At 41.8% G+C, this 26,273-nt stretch overlaps 1 protein-coding gene across 5 annotated transcripts in view; it reads right to left on the reverse strand.

Annotated features, from left to right (window-relative positions):
* The window catches only part of hspa12a (heat shock protein 12A), a 52,133-nt gene that overhangs the window by 18,606 nt on the left and 7,254 nt on the right, over positions 1–26,273 (reverse strand). For 4 of the 5 annotated variants that reach the window (XM_053632088.1, XM_053632089.1, XM_053632085.1 and 1 more), the window contains exons 2-4: positions 5,544–5,620; positions 5,107–5,234; positions 470–656 (exon numbers count right to left, since the gene is read on the reverse strand). In XM_053632088.1, the coding sequence (XP_053488063.1) occupies positions 470–656; positions 5,107–5,234; positions 5,544–5,620 (392 nt within the window). Of the gene's footprint in view, positions 1–469; positions 657–5,106; positions 5,235–5,543; positions 5,621–14,174; positions 14,208–26,273 lie in introns of those variants that run through there. The other variant, XM_053632087.1, reaches the window with a different exon arrangement.

Raw genomic sequence — 26,273 nt, forward strand, 5'->3', positions numbered from 1 at the left:
ATTTTCTAGCAGGACACTCAGAAAGCTTCTTCTGTCCTCCTCAGGACATAACAATAACTGTTATTGGGTGCTGTGCTCAAAAATTGTGTTCAAAATAATACAGATTTTGGGGGAAGTGGTGGCTTAGCGGTTAAGGCCCTGGGTTACTGATCGGAAGTTCGGGGGTTCAAGCGCCAGCACTGCCAAGCTGCCACTGTTGGGCCCTTGAGCAAGGCTCTTAACCCTCTCTGCTCCAGGGGGCGATGTATCATGGCTGACCCTGCACTCTGACCCCAGCTTCCTGACATGCTGGGGTATGTGAAGAAAACAATTTCACTGTGCTGTAATGTATACGTGATCAATAAAGACTCATTCATTCATACTGCACTATAATCGCAATAATATCCCATCCTGACCCCAACTCGAATGGAAGTGTATTGTTTCCTGTAAGGCATTATTTGTGTGTGTGTGTGTGTGTGTGTGTGTGTACCGCAGTCGTGTGAAGTTTCATTTTAAACTTCTCCAGGTAGAGCCACTGCTTTGACTCGGTGGGGTCCAGGTCATGGTAAAAGTCTCTTGCTGCGTAACCAAAACTGTGGAACTTCTTGTCAGGACTCAGCAGAATGGTGGTCGGCGTCTTCTGATTGGACACGCCCGGGTCACCGCCCTCCCAGCGCCTAGCAACAGAAACACATCAACCAATAGCGATCAGTATGTCACCAGGGCTGTAATGGTGGCAGCTTTGACCACCAGGCTGGTTTAGTCATTAACTTTGTGGACCATTACATTATTAGCCAAAATATAATATTATATATATAATTATATAGGCTTAAATTAAATAAAAACCTAAATATAAAAACATTAAACGCGGCTTTATTTTAGCACTTCCGTCAACTGAAACAACTCAATGCAGCCTTGTTGTGTCGTGTTGTTGCAATGAGAAACAGCCTGATGGCGCTGTGGGATACGGTATTACGCTTGACCCGCAGAGGAGAGAAGAAGTGGATAGTAAAGAGATGGAGTGAAACACAGTCGCAAGTTTTTCTCTCATTAAAATGTTCCCAGATCGCCGATGTAACATCTGAGAAACCGCAGAATTTGCCTGATTGGCAGGTTTGAGTATGATTACATAGTAGGCTATAAATACAAATTAATATTGTAACTGTTATAATAATAATAATAATAATAATAATAATAATACTTGTATACAAAACGTTGTACGTTGTATTTGTAATAGTGCCCACTCAATCAGAAACATTAACGTTGCGTGTGATGTGACACCACCGCACGTGGAACTCCACCACCATGGTGGCAAACTACCACCGCGGTGGTGCGGTTGTCATGGTCACCGTCACAGCCCTATATATTACTGCGATCGATCTGTGTGTGCAAACTTTGAAACAGTGGACAGGAGACCACAGAACAATTAATGGCTATATCCCAAATGTTACCGTGAACAGTTGTGTGCATTACCCATAATGCACCCCGTTACAATCGGGTTTTCAAATGGCTGAAATGAATAATAAATTAGTGAGGTCATCTACAGCCTATAGCTTTTATCAGATTTACTCGAATGTAATGAATCAGTGAACTACACACACGCACGCACGCACACACTCACACGGAATCTAAATTATTCAGGGATTTTGCCAAGAAGGCAGAGAAATCATTCCAGTCAGAATGGCCACTACAGCAGCTAGTCACAAGAGAGCTGTGAATTCCTACAACTGAGCTGAAAATGTCATTCCCAGTTGATCTGGCCTACATGACGGCTTTAACATCTCACACACCGTACACATCACTACCCAGAGCCGCAGAACCGTTTCTTTAAAAACAAGATTTTACCGAATACGGAACGAAATACTAAAATCATACACAGGTGATGCTTATTATTCAATAACGCATTCGTTCGGAACCACGGTCTCTTTAGGCGTTTGAGAAATCCTGGTGTAAATGTGGAGTCTTTCGGGAATACCCTGCTCCCACACCGTTTTTTTTTTTAAACTGGAGGCATGTCATATATTTATTTCAGCAGATGTTTCTGAGGAAGCATGGCTGATCCTACAGCAGAGGATGAAGCAATGTTTCCTACAATTAGGCTGGATTCTGACTGAACCGTCGTTCTGTGTAGAGCTTGATCTATTCACCGAGTTCTCTGTACGCCACAGACCACAGCCTGCTGAAGAGCTCAGGGAAGAAAAGCTTCGAGTTCATTTCCAGATTTAGGGATCAGCTAGTTTAATCGAACCCAAACGACTACAGGAGCTTGTAGCTGTGCGAGTGTGTGTCAGAGATCCGTGCCAGTTTTCTGTCCCCTGAGCGAGAACTAAAGACTCGGGGGGCGGGGGGCGGGGTTGAATGGACAACTGAATGAACACAGTGTGTGTGTGTGTGTGTGTGTGTGTGTGTGTGTGTGTGTGTGTGTGTGTGTGTGTGTGTGTACGCGCACAGTCACGACTCAGAACAGGAAACACTTAAACTGACCTTTATGTTCCAATTTTGTAAAGATGCAAATCTAATGCTGTGTTAAATCACTGATGTGTTAGTATTTTTTATTTATTTATTTTTTACTTCAAGCAAAGGCGTAAAAATGTCCTGCCCCATCCCTTACAACGTGATTCTGTGGATGTTCACAGTTTATGACATTCCACTTCAACGTAATAATAATAATAATAATAATGCGTCACATAATCCAAGATAATAGATTAATCTCATCTAATAATCTAGTAATCTAGTAAAATAATCTAAGACTAGTATTAAACAGGTTAAAAACGGTCTGTTGTTTAACTAAGAGTATGCTGACCTTCCATAACGTTTAATGTAACTATAAACTAATATGTTATACTGTTATTTTTTTTCTGTGCCGTTATAGGAAAATACTCAACCTCAGGGCGGTAAGAGTTAACTTCGTTTAACACTGGGCTGCATCACGCCACCCATCGTCCATTATTTTTTTATAGACCTGCACGTTCCCAAGAGTTTTATTCTTCACCCAACAAATAAAAACAGATGATGAGTCATCACACAGTGAACGTCGTATAATTAACAGACTGAACTGAACGGCTAATAAACTGATTAAATGTTACACTCGGAAAATGTACTGCCCTCACAGAGATGAGAGGCTCACACATGAATAAAACCCTCGGGAAGATTTGCAGCTGAAGATTTCTACCGATAAAACACCGACGTAAAATCTCTAAGCGGAATCTAATTGTACTGTATATCATTAGGAGAAGGTCACTGTGCTGAGCGTCGAGCTCACATTAAAGGAAAAGCTGCTCTTCATCCAATCGTCGCCTGAGCATACTGAATAAATATGTTTTGGCCACGCCCACTTATTCTGGTGCTTTATTCTTGTGCTATTTAAAATAAATAAATAAATAAATCGCCCCCTATCACTTTTATAGCTAGCTTAAGTCACTAGCTAGATCAGTTAGCCAGCTAATTCAGTTATCGCAACTGTGACCCATTTTTACTTTACTGATTAGTGAGACAGGACAGGATCATTTCGGAGTTATTCGGCTAACTACTATAAGCCAGAACATTAACTGCAGTCATTTTCAATCCCAATCCTCAACGACACATCAAATCATTTTTGTTCGACCAAACCCGATTTAACTCACCGAGTTATCGTGAAGCCGTCTGCGTGTGTGTTCGAGCAGGTGAAACTCTGTTCTCAGGAGTGGAACAGTGAGCGGCGAGGACACGAGCAGGCAAAAATCCGTTTCTCGGAATATAAAAATCCAAACGGTATTTACATTCCAGGCTAATTTCAGAGGAATGCCATCTGTCTCTCTGCTATCCGTACAGTCGTGCATCTATTTATTATCCTGCTCAGCTGTTTGTTTGTCTGTTTGCGGAAATTCACTGGTGCCAGACTGACCTCTGCGGGTCAAAGGTTAAGCGAACTCTGGGTTGCAGCTGATTTGCATGTTTTGGATATATATACGCTGACGCTCTCTCTCTCTTTCTCTCTCACAGACACACGCACACACACACACACACACACACACACACACACACACACACACACACACACACAGGTGTCTATAAATAAATTTGTAATAGAGTGTGTAGGTGCCTAAAGAGACAAATGAGAAGGACTGAAATAGAGACTGAGCCAGAAGTGGGGCTAAAAGATTACACTAGTGCATGAGAAAGAGAGAGAGAGAGAGAGAGAGAAAGAGAGAGAGAAAGAGAGAGAGAAAGAGAGAGAGAGATATTGACAGAGGCAGACAGAGCGAGAGAGTGAGAGAGAAATACAGATAGACAGAGCAAGAGAGAGAGAGAAAGAGACCGACAGAGAGACAACGAGAGACATAGGCAGAGGCAGACAGAGCGAGAGAGACAGACAGATAGACAGAGCAAGAGAGAGAGTGAGAGAGAGAGACCGACAGAGAGAGACGAGAGATATAGACAGAGGCAGACAGAGCGAGAGAGAGAGAGACAGACAGATAGACAGAGCAAGAGAGAGAGTGAGAAAGAAAGAGACCGACAGAGAGAGACAACGAGAGATATAGACAGAGGCAGACAGAGCAAGAGAGAGAGACAGACAGATAGACAGAGCAAGAGAGAGAGTGAGAAAGAAAGAGACCGACAGAGAGAGACAACGAGAGATACAGACAGAGGCAGACAGAGCGAGAGCGCGAGAGAGAGAGAGACACTAGACAGACATATAGACAGAGCAAGAGAGAGAGTGAGAGAGAGGGTGGGGGAGAGAGAGAGAGAGAGAGAGAGAGAGAGAGAGAGAGAGAGAGAGAGAGAGAGAGATGTTCAAAAGGATAGGAACTGAAAGAAGAACTGCATGACAGAAAGAATGAACTGAATGAACAGAGTGATGGTCCATGCAAATGAACTACTGATTTATTCGCATCTTATTTTTATAGCAGTCATGAATTAACTGAAGTTGTCTTTGTTGTCATGGTGACAAAATGATGTCACGCCCAAGCCTCTAACATCACCGGTTCTTGGTTCCAGACCAGCAGTATTTTGGTGCTGGAACGGAGTTCATTTTGCTGCCCGAGTAGCAGCTCAGTTTTAACTGGAAAAGCATGGAAGATTTCCTGAGAGAACTGTTTTATGTCAGAGAACCCTTCACTTCGTTCCTCCTGGCTGCGTTTCTCTCACCTCATGGTGTGGATGCACTCTGGCTCTTTAGTGAAAGCGTAGGCATAGCCGCTGGACGTGGTGCCGAAGTCGATGGCCACCACCACCATGAACGAGTGACTTGCCGGCTCATCCTGCTCCGAATCCTTCTGCGCAGAGAGAGAGAGAGAGAGAGAGAGAGAGAGAGAGAGAGAGAGAGAGAGGATTTCACTTTCCTCATCAGATATTAGAGGATGCTCACACTGACCTATAGGGTCATGTTATGCACCGACGCTGATTTATATGTAACAAAGGCTTTATAAAACTCCCTCATCACTTCAGACTGGACTATTCTGCTGCCTTAAAACTCTGACTAGGAGTCTAACTTGCAATTATACTTATATACAATGTGTACAAACGTCTTACAAAAGCTCACATCAACTCCGGTTATTATTACAGCAACAGAGAAAGGGCCTCACCATTATGTGTGTAGGGGAGAGAGGCGTGATGCCTGGGTCGCCAATACTCTTTGCTGGCGACGGGGCAGCCATTGCATCTGAAAAACACACACACACACACACACACACACACACACACACACACAGAGATTAATAGTTGTGTCTGCCTGAATGTGTGATGTATGAAATCTCAGCTAAGCCGATAGTGTTTTAACTTGCATTGACCAATCAGAAAACAGCTTTTGGTTCATGTGTTAAGTATCATGTTGCATGATCTATCTGTCCATCCGTCCATAAATATCTGTCCATGCAACAATCCATCTATCTCCATCTGTTTGTCTGTCTGTCTATAACCATACATCCATCTCCATCTATCTATCTATCTATCTATCGGTCTGTCCATCCAGGTCTACAGAGGATATAAAAAGTCTACACACCCCTGTTAAAATGGCAGGTTTTTGTGATGTGAAAAAATGAAACCGAGATAAATCATGCCCGATCTTTTCCCACGGTTAACGTGATGTACCCTGATATGTTTTCAGGGGGAAAAAACCCTTACAATATCCTGGTTGTATAAGTATGGACACACCTGACATAAGACTTTCTTAAAGCACCTTTTGCTTATAAACCAGTCTTTTTGGGTAAGAATCTACCGACTTAGCACGTCATGATTTGGCCATTTTATTTCCTTGCAAAAATTCTCCACATCCATCAAATCGTGAGGTGATCTACTATGCACAGTCCATGTCTTCTAATCATTCCAGAACATTCCTTTTCTTTGACTTGGATCTCTGCTTTCGGTCATTACGTTGCCGAACGGTGGAATTTATTCTTCGTTTTCAGATGTCTAGCAGAGGCGCTCAGATCTGATGTCAAAGTAGATTGGTGTTTGGAGCGATCCATGATTCCCTGTACCTTGACAAGAGCGCCAGTCCTAGCTGAAGAGAAGCAGCTTCAGAACGCTACGCTGCCACCACCACCACCACACTTCCCCATGGGTCTGGGGTTCTTTGGATAAGAAGCTGTTTTGATTTTCTTTTAGAATTATGCCCAATAAATTCCATCTTGGTCCAATCATAATCCAGAATACATTCTGACACATGGTTTAGTCTGATTTAGCTGAGCTTGGGTGTTTATTCTGAGAAAGGGGCTCCATTGGGCCACCGTACCCCATAGTGCAGACATGTCTAGAATACAAGAGACTGTGTCACATGGGAGTGAGCATTACTTGCCAGATATTCCTGTAGCTCCTCTAATGTTGCCGTAGGTCTCTTATCATGGAGTCTGCCAAGTTCTCCTTTTGCCTTTTGTACATTTTGGAGGGATTTCCTGTTCTTGGTAACAGCACTGTAGTGCCCCATTCTCTCAAGTTGTTCACAATGCTTTCCACGATGCTCCATGGAAATTCTTTTGTACCCCTCTACTGATCGATACCTTTCGACAATGAGATCCCGTGCGTGGTTTGTCAGCGCTTTGTGGACCATGTCTTCAACAGTCGGATAAAACCAAGACGATGTCAAGAAAATCCTACAGAAACAGCCGACCTTTATTTGGGGTCAATCAGAATCAATTCGTTGATGACAGGTGAATGAGAATTACTTTTGAACACGAGTTTGAATGTGATTTCTTCCTTTTGAGCCCCGTAATAAAAAGGGTGTACACACTGATGCAACCAGGACATTATAAGGTTTTTTTTTTTTTCCCCCTTCTTCTTCTTTTTTTTTCCCCTCCTAAAACATTTGTTTGCCTTTCACTTGAATTATGTTGCCCGCTACATCACATTAAACGTAGAAGAAAAAGAAATGAAAAAAAAAAACAGATCTGATGCAATTTATCTTGGCTGTGTTTAATATCACAAAACCCTGCAATTTTAACAGGGGTGTGTAGACTTTTCATTTATTTGTTTATATATATATTTTAAATTTTTTATAGCCACTGTATACCCATCAGTCTCTATCCAATCCTCCATCCATTTAATCCTCTTTTATAGGAGAATGGAAACTCGGTATTCCTCCGCTTCACTCGAACCATCAAGATTAAAATGAACACACAATTGATGAAACTATTAGCACCCCCTAGAATGCAGACTGCAGAGATTAAATGTGAATAATAAAATGAATAAAATAAAATAAATAAAATGAAAGCCAATTCAGTAGAGTATGACAACCAAAAAAAATTATCTAAAAAAATAAATAAATAAATAAATTCACCCACCCGGTCATCAAAAGAGGCACCGCATACCGTAATACTTTTATTACAGCGCTTTAGCGTCACATTTTATATTATCTGACCACAAAAAAAAGCATCAAATCTTTTAAAAGCTTTATCCAGCTAATGGAGGCGCTCTTCTCGGCGATGACATTTGAGTTGAATTAGAGCTTGTATTTATCCAAAAGCCATCATCCTCATTAGTGTGGTCTAATAAAAGCAAAGTGAGTCACTGCGTTTTTATCGCTCGGCAGGAGGCCTCCTAATCTCCTCAGGTTTTTTTAAGCCCTAAACACTTGTCCTTTTTTCTTCTAGCACCCCATACTGTGCTAAAACGTGTACAGACCCTCATCAGGACGCTCTTCAGTTTGTAATTATGGCCTGAGTGACTGGCTGCCTGCGGCTTAACACTCTCTCACACAACTCGGCTACTACGCAATCATTGATTTAAAAAAACACAACACAACACAACACACACACACACACACACACACACACACACACAACACAGGAAAATGATTGTCCATAATGATAAACACCTGTAAGTGGAGCGTTATTCTTTTGACGTGCGCTTTGATACCTTCGAGTCTTGATGTTTGCAGGTTAAGAAAGTAAAGTCTGTTTATATGACAATGGTGCAAACATAGCGGCAGCCACGTCGTTACGGCTGATTGAGCGCGGGCTGATTAGCGTGCTCATTACGACCTATTTGTGTGAGCAAATTATAGCCGTGCTTCTATTGAATCGGCTAAATTTTCACCTGTTATTACACAAACACGATGTGAGAACCCACTGACTAGAACATTTTTATTTATTTTTATTTATTTTATTTTTTTTTTTAAAAGAAGCAAAACAGAAACGAAATACAGCACAGGTTAGAGAACAGGTCCACACTGTAAAGCTATCGATTCAGATACTTTTCCAGCTGCAGGCAAACGATCCCGATCGACACAGACGAGTTAACTGTACCATTGTGGAGCGATACGTTTGCGTTAATGTGTAGAGAGATATTTCAGAGTACAGGGGAAAGGCAGAGAATGAAAAATGATAATAAGATGTTTATTTGTGCAGCTCACTTCTTAACCCCAGGAATGTTTTACACGTGAGAAAAAAAGTGGAACACACACACACACACACACACACACACACATTATATAGTTACTGTGTGCTTTAACTTTATATAGTCTCATTTATTCTGTGTTAGTTTTGTCTGTAAAGGATTTTGTCTTTAAATTATTCTGGTGTATAGCTTGATTTGTCGGTAATATATTTCATTCCGTATTTTGTTCTGCATTGTATCTTTATTTTTTTTTTTTCTTTCTATAGTTTAATTGATCCTGTATTGTTCTGTACTTCGTCTGGGGTTTATTTCAGACATATTTTGTCCGTAGTTTATTTAATTCTGTATTTTGTCTGTAGTTTATTTAATTCCGTGTTTGGTCTGTAGCTTATTCTGTTCTGCATTGTGTCTTTATTTTGTCTGTAGTCTAATTTATCTGTACTCTGTCTGTAGTTTAATTATTTCTGTATTTTGTTTGCTGTTTATTTGAGCCTGTACTTTATCTGTAGCTTTTTGTTTTCTGTATTTCGTCTGTAGTTTATTTTATTCTATATTGTTCTGTATTTCATCTGTGGTTTATTTCAGACATATTCTGTCCGTAGTTTATTTAATTCTGTATTCTGTCCGTAGTTTATTAATTCTGTATTTTGTCCGTAGTTTATTTAATTCTGTATTTTGTCCGTAGTTTATTTAATTCTGTATTTTGTCCGTAGTTTATTTAATTCTCTATTTTGTCCGTAGTTTATTAATTCTGTATTTTGTCCGTAGTTTATTAATTCTCTATTTTGTCCGTAGTTTATTTAATTCTCTATTTTGTCCGTAGTTTATTTAATTCTCTATTTTGTCCGTAGTTTATTAATTCTGTATTTTGTCCGTAGTTTATTTAATTCTGTATTTTGTCCGTAGTTTATTTAATTCTCTATTTTGTCCGTAGTTTATTAATTCTGTATTTTGTCCGTAGTTTATTTAATTCTGTATTTTGTCCGTAGTTTATTTAATTCTGTTTTTTTTTTCTGTAGTTTATTTAATTCTGTATTTTGTCCGTAGTTTATTTTGTCTATAATCTAATTTATCCTGTATTCTGTCTGTAGTTTACTTCACTCTATATTTAGTCCATCACTTACTGCGTTCTGTATTTTGTCCGTCGTTTGTTTCCTTCTGTATTGTGTCTGTAGTTATTGAAATCTGTATTCTCTCTGCAGTTCATTCTGTATTTTGTCCAGGATTTATTGCATTCTGTATTTTACCTGTGGTCTGCATTGTCAATGATTTATTTTGGTCTGTAGTTTATTTTGGTTTGCGTTTTCTCTGTAGCTTATTTTGCTGTACAGAGACTCAAGATTCAAGATTCTTTATTTCCACGGAGCCATGTTGTTAGAATGTAGATTCAGAAAGATTTGTGCATGGGCACGACTGAACAATTAAGCGATAAACATCAGAGTGCAAAACAAGACAGTAGGAATTATGAATATTTTCATAATCGATTAGTTGGCCGATTATGTTTTTCCGATTAATCGATTATATTCGGGGGGGGGGGGGGGGGGGTCAGGCAAACTTTCAGTGCCATTTTTTTTTTTGGTTTATTTAAAATAAAATCTGCAAACTGAACATAATGCAGAAATACTATTAAGTAAATGTTATATATATATATATATATATATATATATATATATATAAAAAATGTGTGGTTTCTGTTACTCACTGCCTTTAGGAATATTATTTTACTAGTGTTTACTTGTGATCATAGTGTTTTAATTAGACATTACAGATCTCACTCGCGCTCCCTCTCTGTATCGGCGCGTCTACACCGCGCGTGATCAGCAACGCGGCCTCGTTACTAACACATCACTCCCGTTATAATAAACGACAGAAGTTACACTGCAAGCGTGCAAATACAGCATATAATGACAATAAACTTAAATTAAACTAAAGCTTTTAAGCAGCCAGCAGCAGTTTCCCCTGCCCCGTACACACAGTGGAGCATCTTGGATATAAACGTAACTTTGTCCTCGTGCATCAGTTTGATTTCCGCCGTGTCTAAAATGCTTCCCTGCCTTCGAGGACTTGGAGGTTACACGCGTTCTTCCTCAGTCACGTGACGATTTCGCCTCCGTCTGATGGAGACTGAGGTCGTGTTGGGAATGAAAGGTAACGCTGACGGAAAGTAAACTGAAGAAAGTCATTATCGGTGACTCTGGGTGTTCGCTAACGCTAGCGTGCGTATGACGTCATGCGCCGTCGTGGCTTATACTTCCTGTTAGTCGAAAAAACCCGCTAGAGTTATATCTGAGATGATATTACCTTTCTAAAATCCACACACTACACGGTAGTGCAGAGTGCATAGTGTAAGTGTACAGTACTTCATTTGGGACACAACTTTAGTATTTACTCTCCGAAGCGTGTTTTCTGAACAGAAGTAAGGTAGTGAGTAAATCTCCGCCGTGCCGCGCAGACCAACTAATCCATAATGAGATTCGTCGACAACGATTTGCATAATCGATTATTACAAGACAATAAAGACCAAAAACGCTATATACACAACAGGAAGGATAGACAGAGTAACCACACAAATAATAACTAGCGTGATGAGAGATGTGGCGAGGTAAGTTTCAGGCTCAAAGAGCGCAGGTAGAGCAGAGAGAGGCATGTGCAGTGTTTTCTCGTTATTTTATTTTGGTCTTTAGTACTGAAAGAAAGATGTTTTTTTTTTAGATCCTTCCCCACATTCTGGGCAGAGAATGAACACACGGACACATTTCTGGAATGTGACGCACAGGAAGCAGGAGAGGTCAGAGGTCAGGCCTCCAGTAAGGAATTCTTTGGAAATAATACAAGCAGCATGAAATGCATTTCAGAAAACTGCGAGAGGTAAGTCTCTCTCTCTCTCTCGCCTTCTCACTCGCTCACACACACACACTTTCTACACATATCGAAGACTACTTGGTCTGCAAAGCATTATCTGGAAAATATGAAACATGTTGCAGTCTGCAATCATCACCACAACAACGTCATCAACGTTTTAAACGCTGATTCCGCTATTTATAAAATTACGTTTGATGATCCCATGGTGTTCAATCAAATCATTTTTTATGTCAGTCCATCCATATAGACACAAACTGCGACAGGAAACGTCACCTCACCACGTTACCACTAGACATGATAAAGCTACTTCACACAGAGAAACCCACAGGCCGAGTACAGAAAGAGAAAGCACCTCATGTAAACTTAAATCGGGTTTGAGCGCTGATCTATAATCTCACTTTCTACAGTCCAAAATAAAGACTTGGACTTAATCCCGCTGCCAGTGCATTTACTCGCTCTTACCGATCCAGGGTTCCCGACACATGGTTGGTGCGTCCCAGTACAAAACTACAGATTTGATAGATTTACAAGTGCAACATGATCAAATGAACGCACAGGACTAAATGAGTAACTACAGAACTTGCTCAAACACAGCTAGGTGCATACGATAGAAAGAGAAAGGGTACAAACATTTATGATACTTTTCAGTGGGGTGGAGGTGGGGTACTCTGGGGGGAAATAGCTTCATATAAGGTTACAAAGGATATTTCCAACATGTGTGTATGGTGGAGGGAGAGAGAAGAGAGAGAGAGAGAGAGAGAGAGAGAGAGAGAGAGAGAGAGAGAGACAAAGAGAGAGAGAGAGAGAGAGAGAGAGAGACAGAGACACAGAGAGAGAGAGAAAGAGAGAGAGAGACAAAGAGAGAGCGAGAGAGAGACAGAGAGAGAGACAGAGAGAGAGAGAGAGAGGAACAGAGAAAGAGACAGAGAGAGAGAGAGAGAGACAGAGACGCAGAGAGAGAGAGAGAGGAACAGAGAGAGAGACAGAGAGAGAGTGAGAGAAACAGATAGACAGAGAGGAACAGAGAGAGAGGGGGAGAGAGAGAAAGAGGGAGAGAGACACAGAGAGAGAGAGAGAGACAGAGAGAGAGAGAGACACACACACACACAGAGAGGGACAGAGAGAGACACACAAAGAGAGAGAAAGAGGGAGAGAGACACACAGAGAGAGAGAGAGACAGAAAGAGAGAGAGAGACACACACACACACAGAGAGAGGAACAGAGAGAGACACACAAAGAGAGAAAGAGGGAGAGAGACACACAGAGAGAGAGAGAGACAGAAAGAGAGAGAGACACACACACACACACACACACAGAGAGGAACAGAGAGAGACACAGACAGACAGAGAGAGAGAGAGATAGACAGAGAGGAACAGAGAGAGAGAGGGAGAGAGAGAGAGTGAGAGAGGAACAGAGAGAGAGGGATAGAGAGAGAGTGAGAGAGGAACAGAAAGAGAGGGAGAGAGAGAGACAGACACACACACACAGAGAGGGACAGAGAGAGAGGGAGAGAGACAGAGAGACTCAGAGAGAGAGAGAGATCACAGAGAGAGAGAAAGAGAAGGAGAGAAAGGGAGAGATCACAGATACTGAGAGAGGGAGAGAGAGACACACAGAGAGAGAGAGAGAGAGAGAGAGGGACACAGAGAGAGAGAGGGAGAGAGACACAGAGAGAGAGAGGGAGAGGGACACAGAGAGAGAGAGGGAGAGGGACACAGAGAGAGAGAGAGGGAGAGAGACACAGAGAGAGAGAGGGAGAGGGACACAGAGAGAGAGAGAGGGAGAGGGACACCGAGGGAGAGAGACATAGAGAGAGACACCGAGGGAGAGAGACATAGAGAGAGACACAGAGAGAGAGAGAGGGAGAGAGAGAGGGAGAGAGGGAGAGAGACACAGAGAGAGAGAGAGGGAGAGAGAGAGAGAGACACAGAGAGAGAGAGAGAGAGAGAGCAAGATGGGGATGGGAAAGGATAAAGGAGCGGTCAAAATGAGAAAGAGCTGCAGAGACAAGGTCATATAACCCTCTGTAAAGCAACAGCTCGCATTTCCACCAATATCATCAGACGTGCGAGTTGGCAGAAGCACGATGTGAAACTACAATAAGCAGAGCATTACAAGTTTTATGTCTCGCTTTAACTTTTATTTGACTTATAATTTAAACACCTCAGCAATGATAAGAAATAAAAAATAAAAAATCCCACGAGAACATAATGAAGTGACAACGTGCGAATTAATGCTGACAAAATAAAGGGTAGAAAGCAAGAGGTGATCTCAAAAGATGAGTTTTAATCTCTTGTAACGTTATCGATGTTAGGAGCAGACGACGCCTTCACAAAAATCAGGAAATTCAATCACTTTCTCAGGGTTTCATTTAGAAATAAAAACGATTCATTGATTGGTTAATGCCATTATTTAATTATTATTATTATTATTATTATTTTTAAATACTGGCGGTTTTTTGTGACAAAAAAAACCAAAATGAGGCAGTGATGGTTCAACAGTTAAGGCTCTCGGTTACTGACCAGAAGGTCGAGGGTTCAAGCCCCAGCACCGCCAAGCTGCCATTGTTGGGCCCTTGAGCAAGGCCCTTAACCCTCTCTGCTCCAGGGACGCTGCATCATGGCTGCGCTCCGACCTCAGCTTCCTAACAAGCTGGGATATGCAAAGAAAAGAATTTCACTGTGCTGTAATGTATACGTGACAAATAAAGTCGTCTTCTTCAAAAAGAAGAGATTTTGCGCTAAATACTCCAGGCGTATGTTATACAGAACGTGCTACTGGGCGCGTCGCACACACACACACACACACACACACACACACACACACACACACACACTTCCACGCGCTTCGTAATACTGCTCCTACGTTCCCGGTTCTATAGGTGTGTACGAATATTTGCAGCGCACCTCCTAGCATGCTGGAAAAAGGCTTCAGACTTCATCATACATCCACGATATATGAAAGTAAGAATATACCTACTTTATATATAACTAAAAAAAAAAAACAGGGAAAAATAAATCGCTGTGATGATAAATGTAAACTTTAAATCATAAACAAGTCACAGCACCGAATACAATAAAATACAATCTTTCTATCTTCTGCACACGATTAGCTCGTTACTAAAACGCTATCTTACCATAAATGACCTCCAGACTAATTTTTTTTTTTGTTGCAGGTTTAGTCTCAATATGAAATGACATAAATGTTAAATAAATATCGTCCTGAATCAACATTTCACTATAGATTACAGAACTGCACGGCTGGACCCCAGTAATACGGATAACGTTAATACCATGTGACTAATCCTTCGCGATGAGGTCATGATATTGACTTAACGGAACGGGAAAGAAAAAAAGTAGCCCATGACCGCTCTGGCATTTTGTGGAAGGTCTCGGTGCAGACGTTTTTATGGTTATTACAGGAACAGGTCCTTAATGGTATCAATATTTCATATTCCTCACTGCTACAGAACCCCAAAGGGAGAGAGAGAGAGACTGCAACACAATTAGAGAGGAGGAAAAAAAAATCAGTCTGAGATCATTTCAAGCGTAACTCGATACGATTCTCGTTACATTTCCGTTTCGTCCCGATTATTACGCCACAAACTAAACTCGGAATTGCGTCCCAAAACCCATGGATCAAATGTTCAGATCCGAAATTCTTTAAAAACAGGAATGAAATACTTTCTCAAAGCTACTCGTGAGAAATTTCCAGCAAAGGAAGAGACACGGTGTGAGGAGAGAATCTACAGCCAGAGAGCTTGGAGCACTCACGAACACTTACACACACACACACACACACACACACACACACACACACACACACTGTCTCTGAACAGCTGGGGCTGCCTCACTGTTATTAGCACATCCATGTTCTCTGTCTCTATCCCTGTCCCTCTCCCTGTCCCTCTCCCTCTGTCCCTCTCCCTCTCTGTCTCTCTCTCTGTCCCTCCCTGTCTCTCTGTGTGTGTGTCTCTCTCTCTCTCTCTCTCTGTGTCTGTCTCTCTCTCTCTCTGTCCCTCTCCCTCTGTCCCTCTCTCTCTCTCTGTTTCCCTGTCTCTCTCTCTCTCTGTCCCTCCCTGTCTCTCTCCCCGTCCCTGTCCCTCTCTCTCGGTGTGTGTGTGTCTCTCTCTGTCCCCCTCTCTCTCTCTCTCTCTCTCTCTCTCTGTGTGTGTGTGTGTGTCTCTCTCTGTCTCTCTCCCCATCCCTCTCTCTCTGTCTCTCTCTCTCTGTGTGTGTGTCTCTCTCTCTGTCTCTCTCCGTGTATTTGTTACTGTCATAATCATTAGTTTGCCTATCTCTGAAAATGAACCACAGAAAGTCCAGTCCTCTCCAGACACCCACACGGAATTTTTACAACCATACTTTTACTACAAACTATGAAATATCACATATAGAACTCTGTATCGACCAAAACGACTGTTAAACAAAATCAAAGCAACAAATCATAAGGGACATTCACGCCGGAGGCTTTTCTTAAAAAGTTCCCACCTAGGCCGAGCTCTTGCTTGGCTGCTTCGGGATAAGTTTCGTTTCTGGAAAATACACAGAACATTTTTGAAAAAGCAAGCAGCCGTCCACAAACGCGAAGGTGGTGAGAGCGGAGAGCAAAAAACATAACACTTAACACTTCTAACCAGTCTTCCCCTCCCTGTAACGAGAATCTATCACTTATATCAGTCAAACAGAGATGAGGTCAGACTGACAGATCTCCATCAGGACCAGGCTGAGAAGCTGTAAAACACACACACGCACACACACACACACACACACACACGCACGCACACACGCACACGCTGAATGTTTCAGCGTGTGATCAGCCCATTTACGACACACCGTACGTCTCAGAATAGAACCTTTACAAGGATTTAGAAGACGATGAGCTCACTCTAAACACACATGCTGACTTCACATCATGTGATGTGAATGTGATGACGCAATTTATTAGACACGATACCACATATCTAGCATCGGTACAGAAAATTCTGGAATGGACATCTGAGGACAAAAACAACAAACCCGATCCGGTTTCTAGCACAAATCCAGCCTGGAATCTAACAGAAAGCCATGTTAGGTCACGGACATGATAATAACGGTAGTCACGTAGAGTAAGTTACCATGGCAACAACAACAGTTAGCTAGTTATTTAGCAAAGCATGTGTGGGAGCTGCTATAAGGTTGGCTGTGTGGAAATACTTCACACTACGTAAAGAGAAAACAAAACAAAATCAGATCGATTTCAGTATTGGAATCAGTATAGAGGAGGTGTTTCTAAAGCCCTATACAACGTCGGGTCCTCGGGTTATTTATTATTTTATTTACAGGCGATTTTATTTCTGGCCGGATCAGCCATGTTGGTGTTTTTTTTTTTCCCCCCTGTCCTATTCTGAGGAAATTACACGCAAAATTACTAACTGTCTTTCTCCAAAACTCAGCTATCGTCTGATCGTTTCAATCACGTCTGGCAGATTCTATGCAGATGTTGCCTCGCTTTGGGGGAGAAAAATTAAACAAACAAATAAATAAATAATAAAAAAAGATGTCTGACTGCTGCTACTTGCCATGTCTAGCGTGTATCAGTGACCCGCCCCCAGACGCTAACTGCTTTGTGAATGAATTGTGTGGGGAAAAAAAAAAGAAAGGATGCTTCTCAGATATTTTGAGATCATTGCTTTATTGTATTTCCAAATTGTCGCTGGAACTTCGGTCTGGCCCAAACTGTAATAAGAGTCTCTTTTCTACTCCAGCGCCGCTTTGACCGCTTGGACGTCGTGTTGTGAATGGAGCGTGACGGTATAAGCCCAAACGTACGGGTTTAAAAAAAAAAAAAACGACCTACTAGAAACTCAATCCTCCCGTATTCATTTCTTCACTGTCCAGATGTGAGAGTTACAGACGTCCCGCCGAGAAACCACTACAATCCGAATAGGGCTTCATTCCGTGTATCGTAATTAACGTTGATATTCAAAGAAAGGTTAACCGGTCACGTTGAAAACAAACGAAAACGATCGAAACGTCTCCATCCAAACGCGATCACGATTACTGCGAGAAGAAATCCATGAATGAGACATGGCTGACAGAACTGATGCCAACTTATTTATTCATCATCAACAGCTGTGTAAGGAATAAAATGTTTTGGGGTGTGCTGTCAGAGGAAAATAAAATCAACGACAGGGTAGTGCGATGCTCCAACTAGGGCTGGGCGATATATCGGTATAATATCAATATCGTGATAAACGATTACGCAATACACTATTCTGAGATATTGTTAGTGTGGTGATGTATTTTTTTTTTACTTTTTTAATAATTACACATTAAATGGTACTGAATGGATGCCGTTGATTTGACGTAATTAAAAAAAAAAACAAAAAAAACTTTAATCTTCTTTGTAGGCATTAAAGAAAAGCATCGTCAAACTCAGTTGAGCGTTTTCTTTCGTGTGTGTGTTTATTTTACTACTGTTCGTGTATCGCAGAAATGTCCTCGAGTATCGTGATATGATATATTTGTCATATCGCCCAGCTCTAGTTCCAACTGAACAGTTTATTCCTCGTATATCGCAGCAATTTACATCTAATATCCTAGAACATGTACGAAACGGCTTCCCGTGCCAGAAAACTTCCCGGGAACAGCTTTACTTCTGACACTGGAGACTCCTTCAAAAAAAATTCGACATAAATCATTTACTCACAGAAAACTTAAGTTGTAAAGCTTTTTCTATAAACCTGCGAGTTGCCTTGTAACTGGGACGACAGAGCTGCTGTTACAGAAACGTAAACCAACAACTTCTGACCAATCAGAACGGAGAATTCAACAGCGCCGTGGTATATTTATAAAAGAGTTCGGAAACGAGCGTTAAAAACTGACGGGCTAGGTTCTAAACAGTGTCTAATCTCCAGCTGGTCAGGCAGGTCAGTGTGCTTCAGTACAACACAGCAGAAATCCTGAAGGACAATAGAGAAAGCCTCGTGAGAGATACGGCGTGCACACACGTGACCGTTTGTGTCCTTAAGGATATTGTTAAAGCCTCTCAGGGTAAGAATAGCTTTCCTTCCTGAGGGTCTGGTCTGGGATTCTCACAATGGCGCAAGAGACAATTTCTGAGAAAACAGTCCAACACCCCCACAAACCACTCTCCGCTTTACCCAAGTGCAGGAGTTCACCATCAGTACTGGGAAGGTTAGGAGAATGAACATTTTTTTTAAATCCATATTGAACTCTTCCTGGAGTTTCTTCAAGGGGTTACATCTTCATAGATCGGTCTCATCGAGAGTGACTCGCACAACGACTGACATTAAGGAGGAGTCGGCTTTCGCGTGTCCTTTAACCGAGTCCACGGGGAATCTGCTAAAAATGGCACAAAACGGACATAAAACACAGGACTGTTCTACTTCCAAGCTCTTCCTTCATACTACACTGGATTTCCTACTATATGAAATCTCTCAACATTACAACAAAGGCCTGGAAAGCGCTGTAGCTTACATGCTAGTTTTCAGTGCTGGAACAACAAAGGCTCATACAAAAATAAAGACTGAACCGGTTCTGTAACCAGGTTTCTCAAAGCACATGCGGAAGGCTAGAAAGGTTCTTTCTTCTTCCACAGGCACATAAATAAAACTGGCTGTGAAAAATGGATGGTTTCAGGACGGGAGTCTGAATTATTAAAGCAATGTGAAATAATTCATGGTGTATTCCCGTCTGTGTGAGTAGCGCTCGTCGAGTACGACACGCTGAGGGACCTCGTGGCACGTCGAGCCACACACGGCGAGTACTCGGAGGCCTGATGGATCGGAGGAATTATTTTATCAAATAAACGTTTGCCGGTACAGTCTGTCGGCGAGATGCGACCAGAAGATGAGAAGAAAAGATGTTGATTTTCGGTTTAAATGACGTTCAAGCAGAAGCTTGGAACGGAAAAGTCAGCAAATGATCCTATCTGACATTTGAAATCGTGGAGAGAGAAAAAAAAAAAAAAAAAGTGCAAAAATGCTAAAACACGTGTCGGCCTGGCCAAACTAAACTCAAAATCATGTATTAGGGCTGGGCAATATGACGATCGCCATCCGTCCATCCCCTTTCTGTACCGCTTATCCTACACAAGGTCACGGGGAACCTGGAGCCTATCCCAGGGAACTCGGGGCACAAGGCAGGGGACACCCTGGACGGGGTGCCAACCCATCACAGGGCACAATCTCACACACATTCACACACCACGGATAATTTAGAGATGCCGTTCGGTCACAGAGCATGGCATTGGACTGGGGGAGGAAACCGGAGTACCTGGAGGAAACCCTCGAAGCACTGGGAGAACACGCAAGCCACCGTGCTCCCAATATGACAATATAATATTCATGCCGTCATAAATGATGTCACAAAACTCCTTTCTGAGATATTACAGGTATTGTCGGTAGATTTTAGAACAATTACTGACTCTGATCAGATACCCTCTTGGTATATACCCATGCCAACCCCTTAGTGTTCCAACATATGGCCAACTCCAATCAGCGCTTAATGCGATGGTCCTTGATAATGCAGGCATTTAATAGTGCTGGGTAAAAATAAATAAATAAATAAATAATAATAATAAAAAAAAATGAACGATTCTCCTTCTTCGTGAAATCCCCGAATCGATTCTTTATGCGCGTGCTTTACTTGAGAGGACGTGAATATTACCTGTAGTTGCCTCTCGTCCTGAACACGTCGCCATCGTTCATGTTTTGAAAACAATTTTATTTCTTAAAACACGTTTCAAGTTGTTAATGAGTTTCACTGTTGCACATTTGCGACGTTTTTTCTGTTTGTATTTTTTTTTTTACAGTAATGTGCAGTTTGTGTGCACTGTATGCACATATTTATGATTTTATTGCTACAAATTTCTTGTGACTAAAAGTAAAAAGTAATTCAACATAACTACGTGCGCTCTAGTGTTAAAGTAAACGTGTATTTCAGCAATATAGCTAAGTAGAAGGGTTTCAGTTACCAGCATTTATATTCAAACATGGATTCCATGTCTGCAAAACTAGCATTTTAAATGAGTTATTGAGAACTAACCGATACCGAATCGAATCGGAACCATATAAATAAGAAGTGAATCGCCAAATTGGTCACAATACGCAGCCTCAGCTTATAATATCCAAATGATCAACAAAAGGGGTACCAATAATATCGTAGATGATGTCCGTCCGAGGTGTTAGAATTTATACGATCAGGAATCCTCTCGTGTCTGGTTCGCTCGTTTGGGAAGGGGTGTTAAGGCCCCCCATGTGTGTTTCGTGTGTTTAGGTGTGGATTCTCTCTGTGATTAGTGCATTCCCGGTCTAATCCCGAGTACTAACAGAGTCAACAGTTTGGATTCATCAGCCTCGTGCTCGTGTGTTTGTGCTACTAGTGACTTGTGATTCTGGTACATGGCCTCAGGCTTGTTTGTGTATGTGGAGATTTGCCCGTGCCCTTTGGTTTTGATGGAGTATACTTCCTATCGTCTAAATATTGTTGCTTGTAAACATTTGTCTTACCCAAGTCACCGAGTGTTGAGTTTGGCTGCCATTTTAGTTCGGTGTGGGAATTTTGTCTGTTTTTCGTCAGTCAGGGAGAAAAGAAGAGCTAATGGACATTTGTTTAATCACAATGTTTTTGTATAGGCAAGACAGCTTCCTTTTGCACAGTTAGTTTGGATGACTGGTTGTTATCTTGGCCTGGGCTGACCTGAAGCAAAACTGCTTTTTTGAAAATTGTCCGCAAAACACTTCGACAGAAATCAGCGCGTTAAAAGAAATCCAGAGTTCCGGTATCGGACACCATGATCCAACCGCATCCTCGACTTCATGTGGAAAAGGTACAGACGTTAACGAAACACCCGGTGTCCTCCCATGCGTCTGCATAACCTCGCCCCCGTCTCTTTCTTTTCGTCCGTCGTCTCTGGCGAATACCTAAACCATGACGTAACGCTGGAAAGTAAAACTCCAAACTCCACATGCTTTTCTTCGCCCCCCTTCATTCTCCCCTCCAAGTATTCATGCCGTCCGATCGATGACAAAATATTACATTACGTGTTTCTTTGATTTTAGAAAACAAAAAAAGGTGGTGAGACGGTTAGAAATGTCAGGAATTCACCTTCACCTGCGGTCGTGAAGCAAAACCTTAACGATGAGTGCTTTTGCATGTTTTAAAAAAAATAAATAAATAAAAAAATGATCTGATACACTGCAAAAATCTGATCTGGGAATTAATTGATTTAATTTTTCACTGTCAAGGTGATGGCATCTCTACTTTTATAATAAAGAAGCTTATAATAAGAATGTGCATTTCAAACAAAACTGCTATTGGTCAGTTTCAAAGCATGATTTGCATAATATTCTAGTACTCGGTGGTTCATTTTCAAATAATGATGAATAGTGGTCTAAACACAAAATAATAACAGCACTGTTTGACTGCGTGATATATTAGGGCTGCACGATTATGGCCAAAATGATCATCACGATTATTTCGATCAATATTGACATCACGGTTATTCATTGATTTTAGGGACAAGGTATTTTTAGTGCACAGCCCACAGCTTTCACCTCCACGTTGTGCTACATTCCTGCTAATGTACAAATCTTTGCATCAAATTAGACTGGTCCTTAAAGTGCATCATCTCCGATCAATAAAACTGTACCCAAATTACAGGAGAAGTAAAAAATAAAAATGTCAAATCACCCAAATGAAAATACGCATCAAATATAACAATATGCGACTAAATGAACACAACTCTGGCGTATGAAGAGAAGGCGATAACAGTGTTTACAGGAGGAGAGACGCAGACAAATCGCCCGATAGAGCGGTGCAGGGGCGACGCCATTTTGTACCGGAACCCAGAAACGAGATAGCGTTTGAGCGTTGATTGGCTGTAAGTTTAGGAAGCGCTTGATTTGATCTGCAGCGGAGTTTTCTACGAGCGGAGGACGAACGTCAATATCGCAGTCCATCATGTTGATGTAATCGTGGGCAGACAAAATCGTAATCGCGATCGAGATTCGATTAATTGTGCAGCCCTATGAGATATTATCTCACTATTCCTCTCACTATTCTTTCTTCATGCTGTCTCAGGGGGTTTTCCCTTGCCACTGTCGCCTCTGGATCTATACCTACATCCTGATTTCCGTAAAGCAGCTTTTATTTGTGATAAAATTCAGATGGATTTCTTTTAACCTCCTAACGACTTTAGTCAGATTTAAGATGCCACAGTATGCCGTTTACGACATATAATGATGGGATAATCAGCGTGCATGTTAACACACTCCACTTCCTTTTCATGATATAGCACCGAACTAAAATATCCTAAAATCTACAGACTAAATTGTAACATCGTTCCAGACGTTGGTCATTTTCAACGATTGGTTTAACAAAGAATCTTCCAGTGCGCGTCACACTGATGACATGCAGTACAGTCTTTGTCAGCACTCATTACGCAGTCCCTGCAGGATTTTGCGATATCGCGACTGCAGAAATGAAGGAAAAGTCATTTCTAAATCATTATCAAGTTTGCTGAGGACACTGTTGTGTTGGGCCTGATCGCCGATAACGACTACCGAGAAGGCGCATTTAGAGAAGATTAAGAGCCTGGAGAATAATCTCCTCCTGAACGTCAGCAAGACAAAGGAACTGGTTGTGGACTTCAGCACAAAGCAGGAGAGGCGCTAGCATCCACTCGAGATCAACTGGACCCCAGTGGAGCGTGTGGACAGTTTCCGCTATCTTGGCGTCAACATCACGCAGGACCTGACGTAGTCCTGTCACGTCAACACCCTGGTGAAGAAGGTCCGTCAGCGACTATTCCACCTCAGGCGCTTGAAAGATTTTAAACTGCCCCTAAGGTGCTCAGGAACTTTTACACCTGCACCGTTGAGAGAATCCTGATGGGAACCATTACAGCCCGGTTTGAGAACAGCACCATGCTGGACAGATGAGTTCTCCAGAGGGGGGTGCGAACAGATGAGCAAAATCAAGCATTTTTGGCGGCAAAAAAATAACTCTGCGAAATCCTGTACAGACTGGTTACATCACGTCATGCTTAGCGTTTGTGAGTGTGAGTGAGAGAAAGCCAGCAAGCAAGGCACAGAGGTTCTCAAAGACCACATGAATGCATCTGCTCCAACACACACACATAAACATAAACACAGAGATGGCAGACACTGCCTGCCAGTTAAACACTGACTATGTTTACATGGACAGCAGTAATCTAATTACGGACCTTATTCTGAATAAGACAGTACTCTGATTAAGGTGTTTACATGAGTCGCTTTTAGAATATTCCTTTCATGATCCTGTTTTACATGTTATAGAACATACTTCGATTAACGGCACACGTCATTACATCCCCACGCCACGCCGTCCGACGTTCCCTCCTGAATTTCACGTATCAACATACAGTTCATCTTCGTTATGGGACCGTATACAGTTTTGAGTGTTTCATTTTATGAAAGCTTCAAGTGCAGTGAATTATTAGTCGTGCTGTACGTGCAAATAGATGACTGCTTGAAGCCGTGGGCTGCGTCCCAAACCACGTACTTACCTATTATATAGTAGCTGAGATACATGTATATCTCCTACTATATACTGTAGTAGGCAAGTACGCGGTTTGGGACGCAGCCGTGCTCTCTTGTTTGCCGTAAAACGGTTGAGCGCTGCCGTGTGTGTACGTGTCCTGTCGCACAATGCGGTGAAAACTCCCACACGACGTCAATAGTGTGATTAAGGTGTGTACATGTCTGTAATGCGATAATCGATAATGCGACTAAAACAGGAATACTCCACACGTCTTAATTCCATTCGTGTTTACTTCGAGTACGACTTTAATCGGATTAAGGTCATCGATAATCTCTGTTTACATGCTAGTTTCTTAATCAGAGTATCGTCTTAATCGGGTTAATATGGGGTTATCGTCGCCCATGTAAACGCACTGAATGTCACTCGCAGAATTAAGCCACAAACATGACCTGCTGCCTCTGAGATTTTCCACATGCACCAAACATCACATATTTATTCGTTCCTATTGAATCTGAAGCCTATATTCAAGAACACTGGATGCAAGGACACTAAGAGTTTCGCCTGGACAGAACAACAAACCCTCGTCACTAAATGTCTGGGCATCACACACACTTTTACCAATTGTACCTGGAGGGATGTTTTAGGAGGAGGGAGGAAACCGGAGTACTCGAGGAAACCCAGAAAAACACAAGGAGAACATGTCAAACTGAGCACAGGTGGAGCACATTAACCAACTCACTAACGTCTAGTGAAGTATTCTACGTTTCAGCAAAAAGGAAACCACAGAGTTTCAAAGCAATACTTGAACAAACAGCACAGGCTTTCCAAAAAAGTAAATATTTCTCCAGGACATCAAATCCTGCAATGACCATCTGCAGACATTTCGTGCGAGTCTGAGCGCGTGCTAGTTGCTAAAGCATATGGATGTGACACAGCTGGGATAAGAATTCTCTAAAACTATTTCTCAGTAAGGACATGCTGAGAGCGCCACGGTTTCGGTAACCGAACGACGGGTTATTTTCCCACATTTTCAATCAAATGCTGGCCTAAACAGGAACTAGAGTTTGGAGTTTTGGTTCATTTTCAATCAATGCAAGAAACACCTGCAAGCATCACAACACTAACAACAACAACAACAAAGGAACAACGGCTTTATTCATTTCAGCTTGCAATACACCATCATTAAATCAACATGGAAGTTCTTGGATCAACTCGGATTAACACCAAGGCTCAGACTATCCAAATTATTCTACATTATTTCTTCAAAACAAAAAAATATCCAAATGTCTAAAATGTTCTTAACAGTTATGGCTCGTCCAAGTGTTTGGTATCGCATGTTGTGTTGGTGGTAGGCGTAGCCAATCAGCAACGAACAGGGTTAAAGTTCACCTACTATGGTTTTTCAAATATTCCCTTTCATGTAGTGTGTTATAGAGCTGTTTGTGAATGTAAAAAGTCTGCAAAGTTTCAAAAATCAAAGCGCACGACAAACGGAGTTATTGACTCCCAAAAGAAGGAATCGATTCTGAACGGCTGAATCGAGTCGTTAGTGATTCCAGACTTTACTTCCTGTACTAACCTACGTAGGTTTGTAACAAAAAGCCCTGCCTCTGGTCTTCATCGGCTGCTCGCTGACAGTGGTAGACCAATCACGTCAGACTGGGACGTCTGACCAATCGGAGCAGAGTACGCTCTCTGAAAGGAGGAGTTTAGAACGAATCCTTTAGGACGGATCATTGAACGAGTCGCTTGCGACACTGAGGGGGGAAAAAGTACTGCTGCAGTTTAAATTACGAGCACGTTAAAGTGTTTTTTGACCTCGGATGAATGTAAATCTATTGTATGAGACCTAAAACAAAATTAGGCACGTTTCAAAACCATAATAGGTGCACTTTAATGAACAAGCGCTATTCTGTCTCCTCCAATCGTGAGCAGGTATCAAAAAAACCATGCACGTATTGGTTATACCGGGATACTGGCTGACGGAAAAAGTTGGTCACAGTTAGTTTACCTCCATATATAATCCAACGAAAAACTGGAGATTGTGTTTTAATGATGAACTTTGCTTTGCCATGTGTGAAACTGCATGTGGGA

This window comes from Ictalurus furcatus, chromosome 9, assembly GCF_023375685.1.
Source record: "Ictalurus furcatus strain D&B chromosome 9, Billie_1.0, whole genome shotgun sequence".
Classification (NCBI taxonomy): Eukaryota; Metazoa; Chordata; class Actinopteri; order Siluriformes; family Ictaluridae; genus Ictalurus; species Ictalurus furcatus.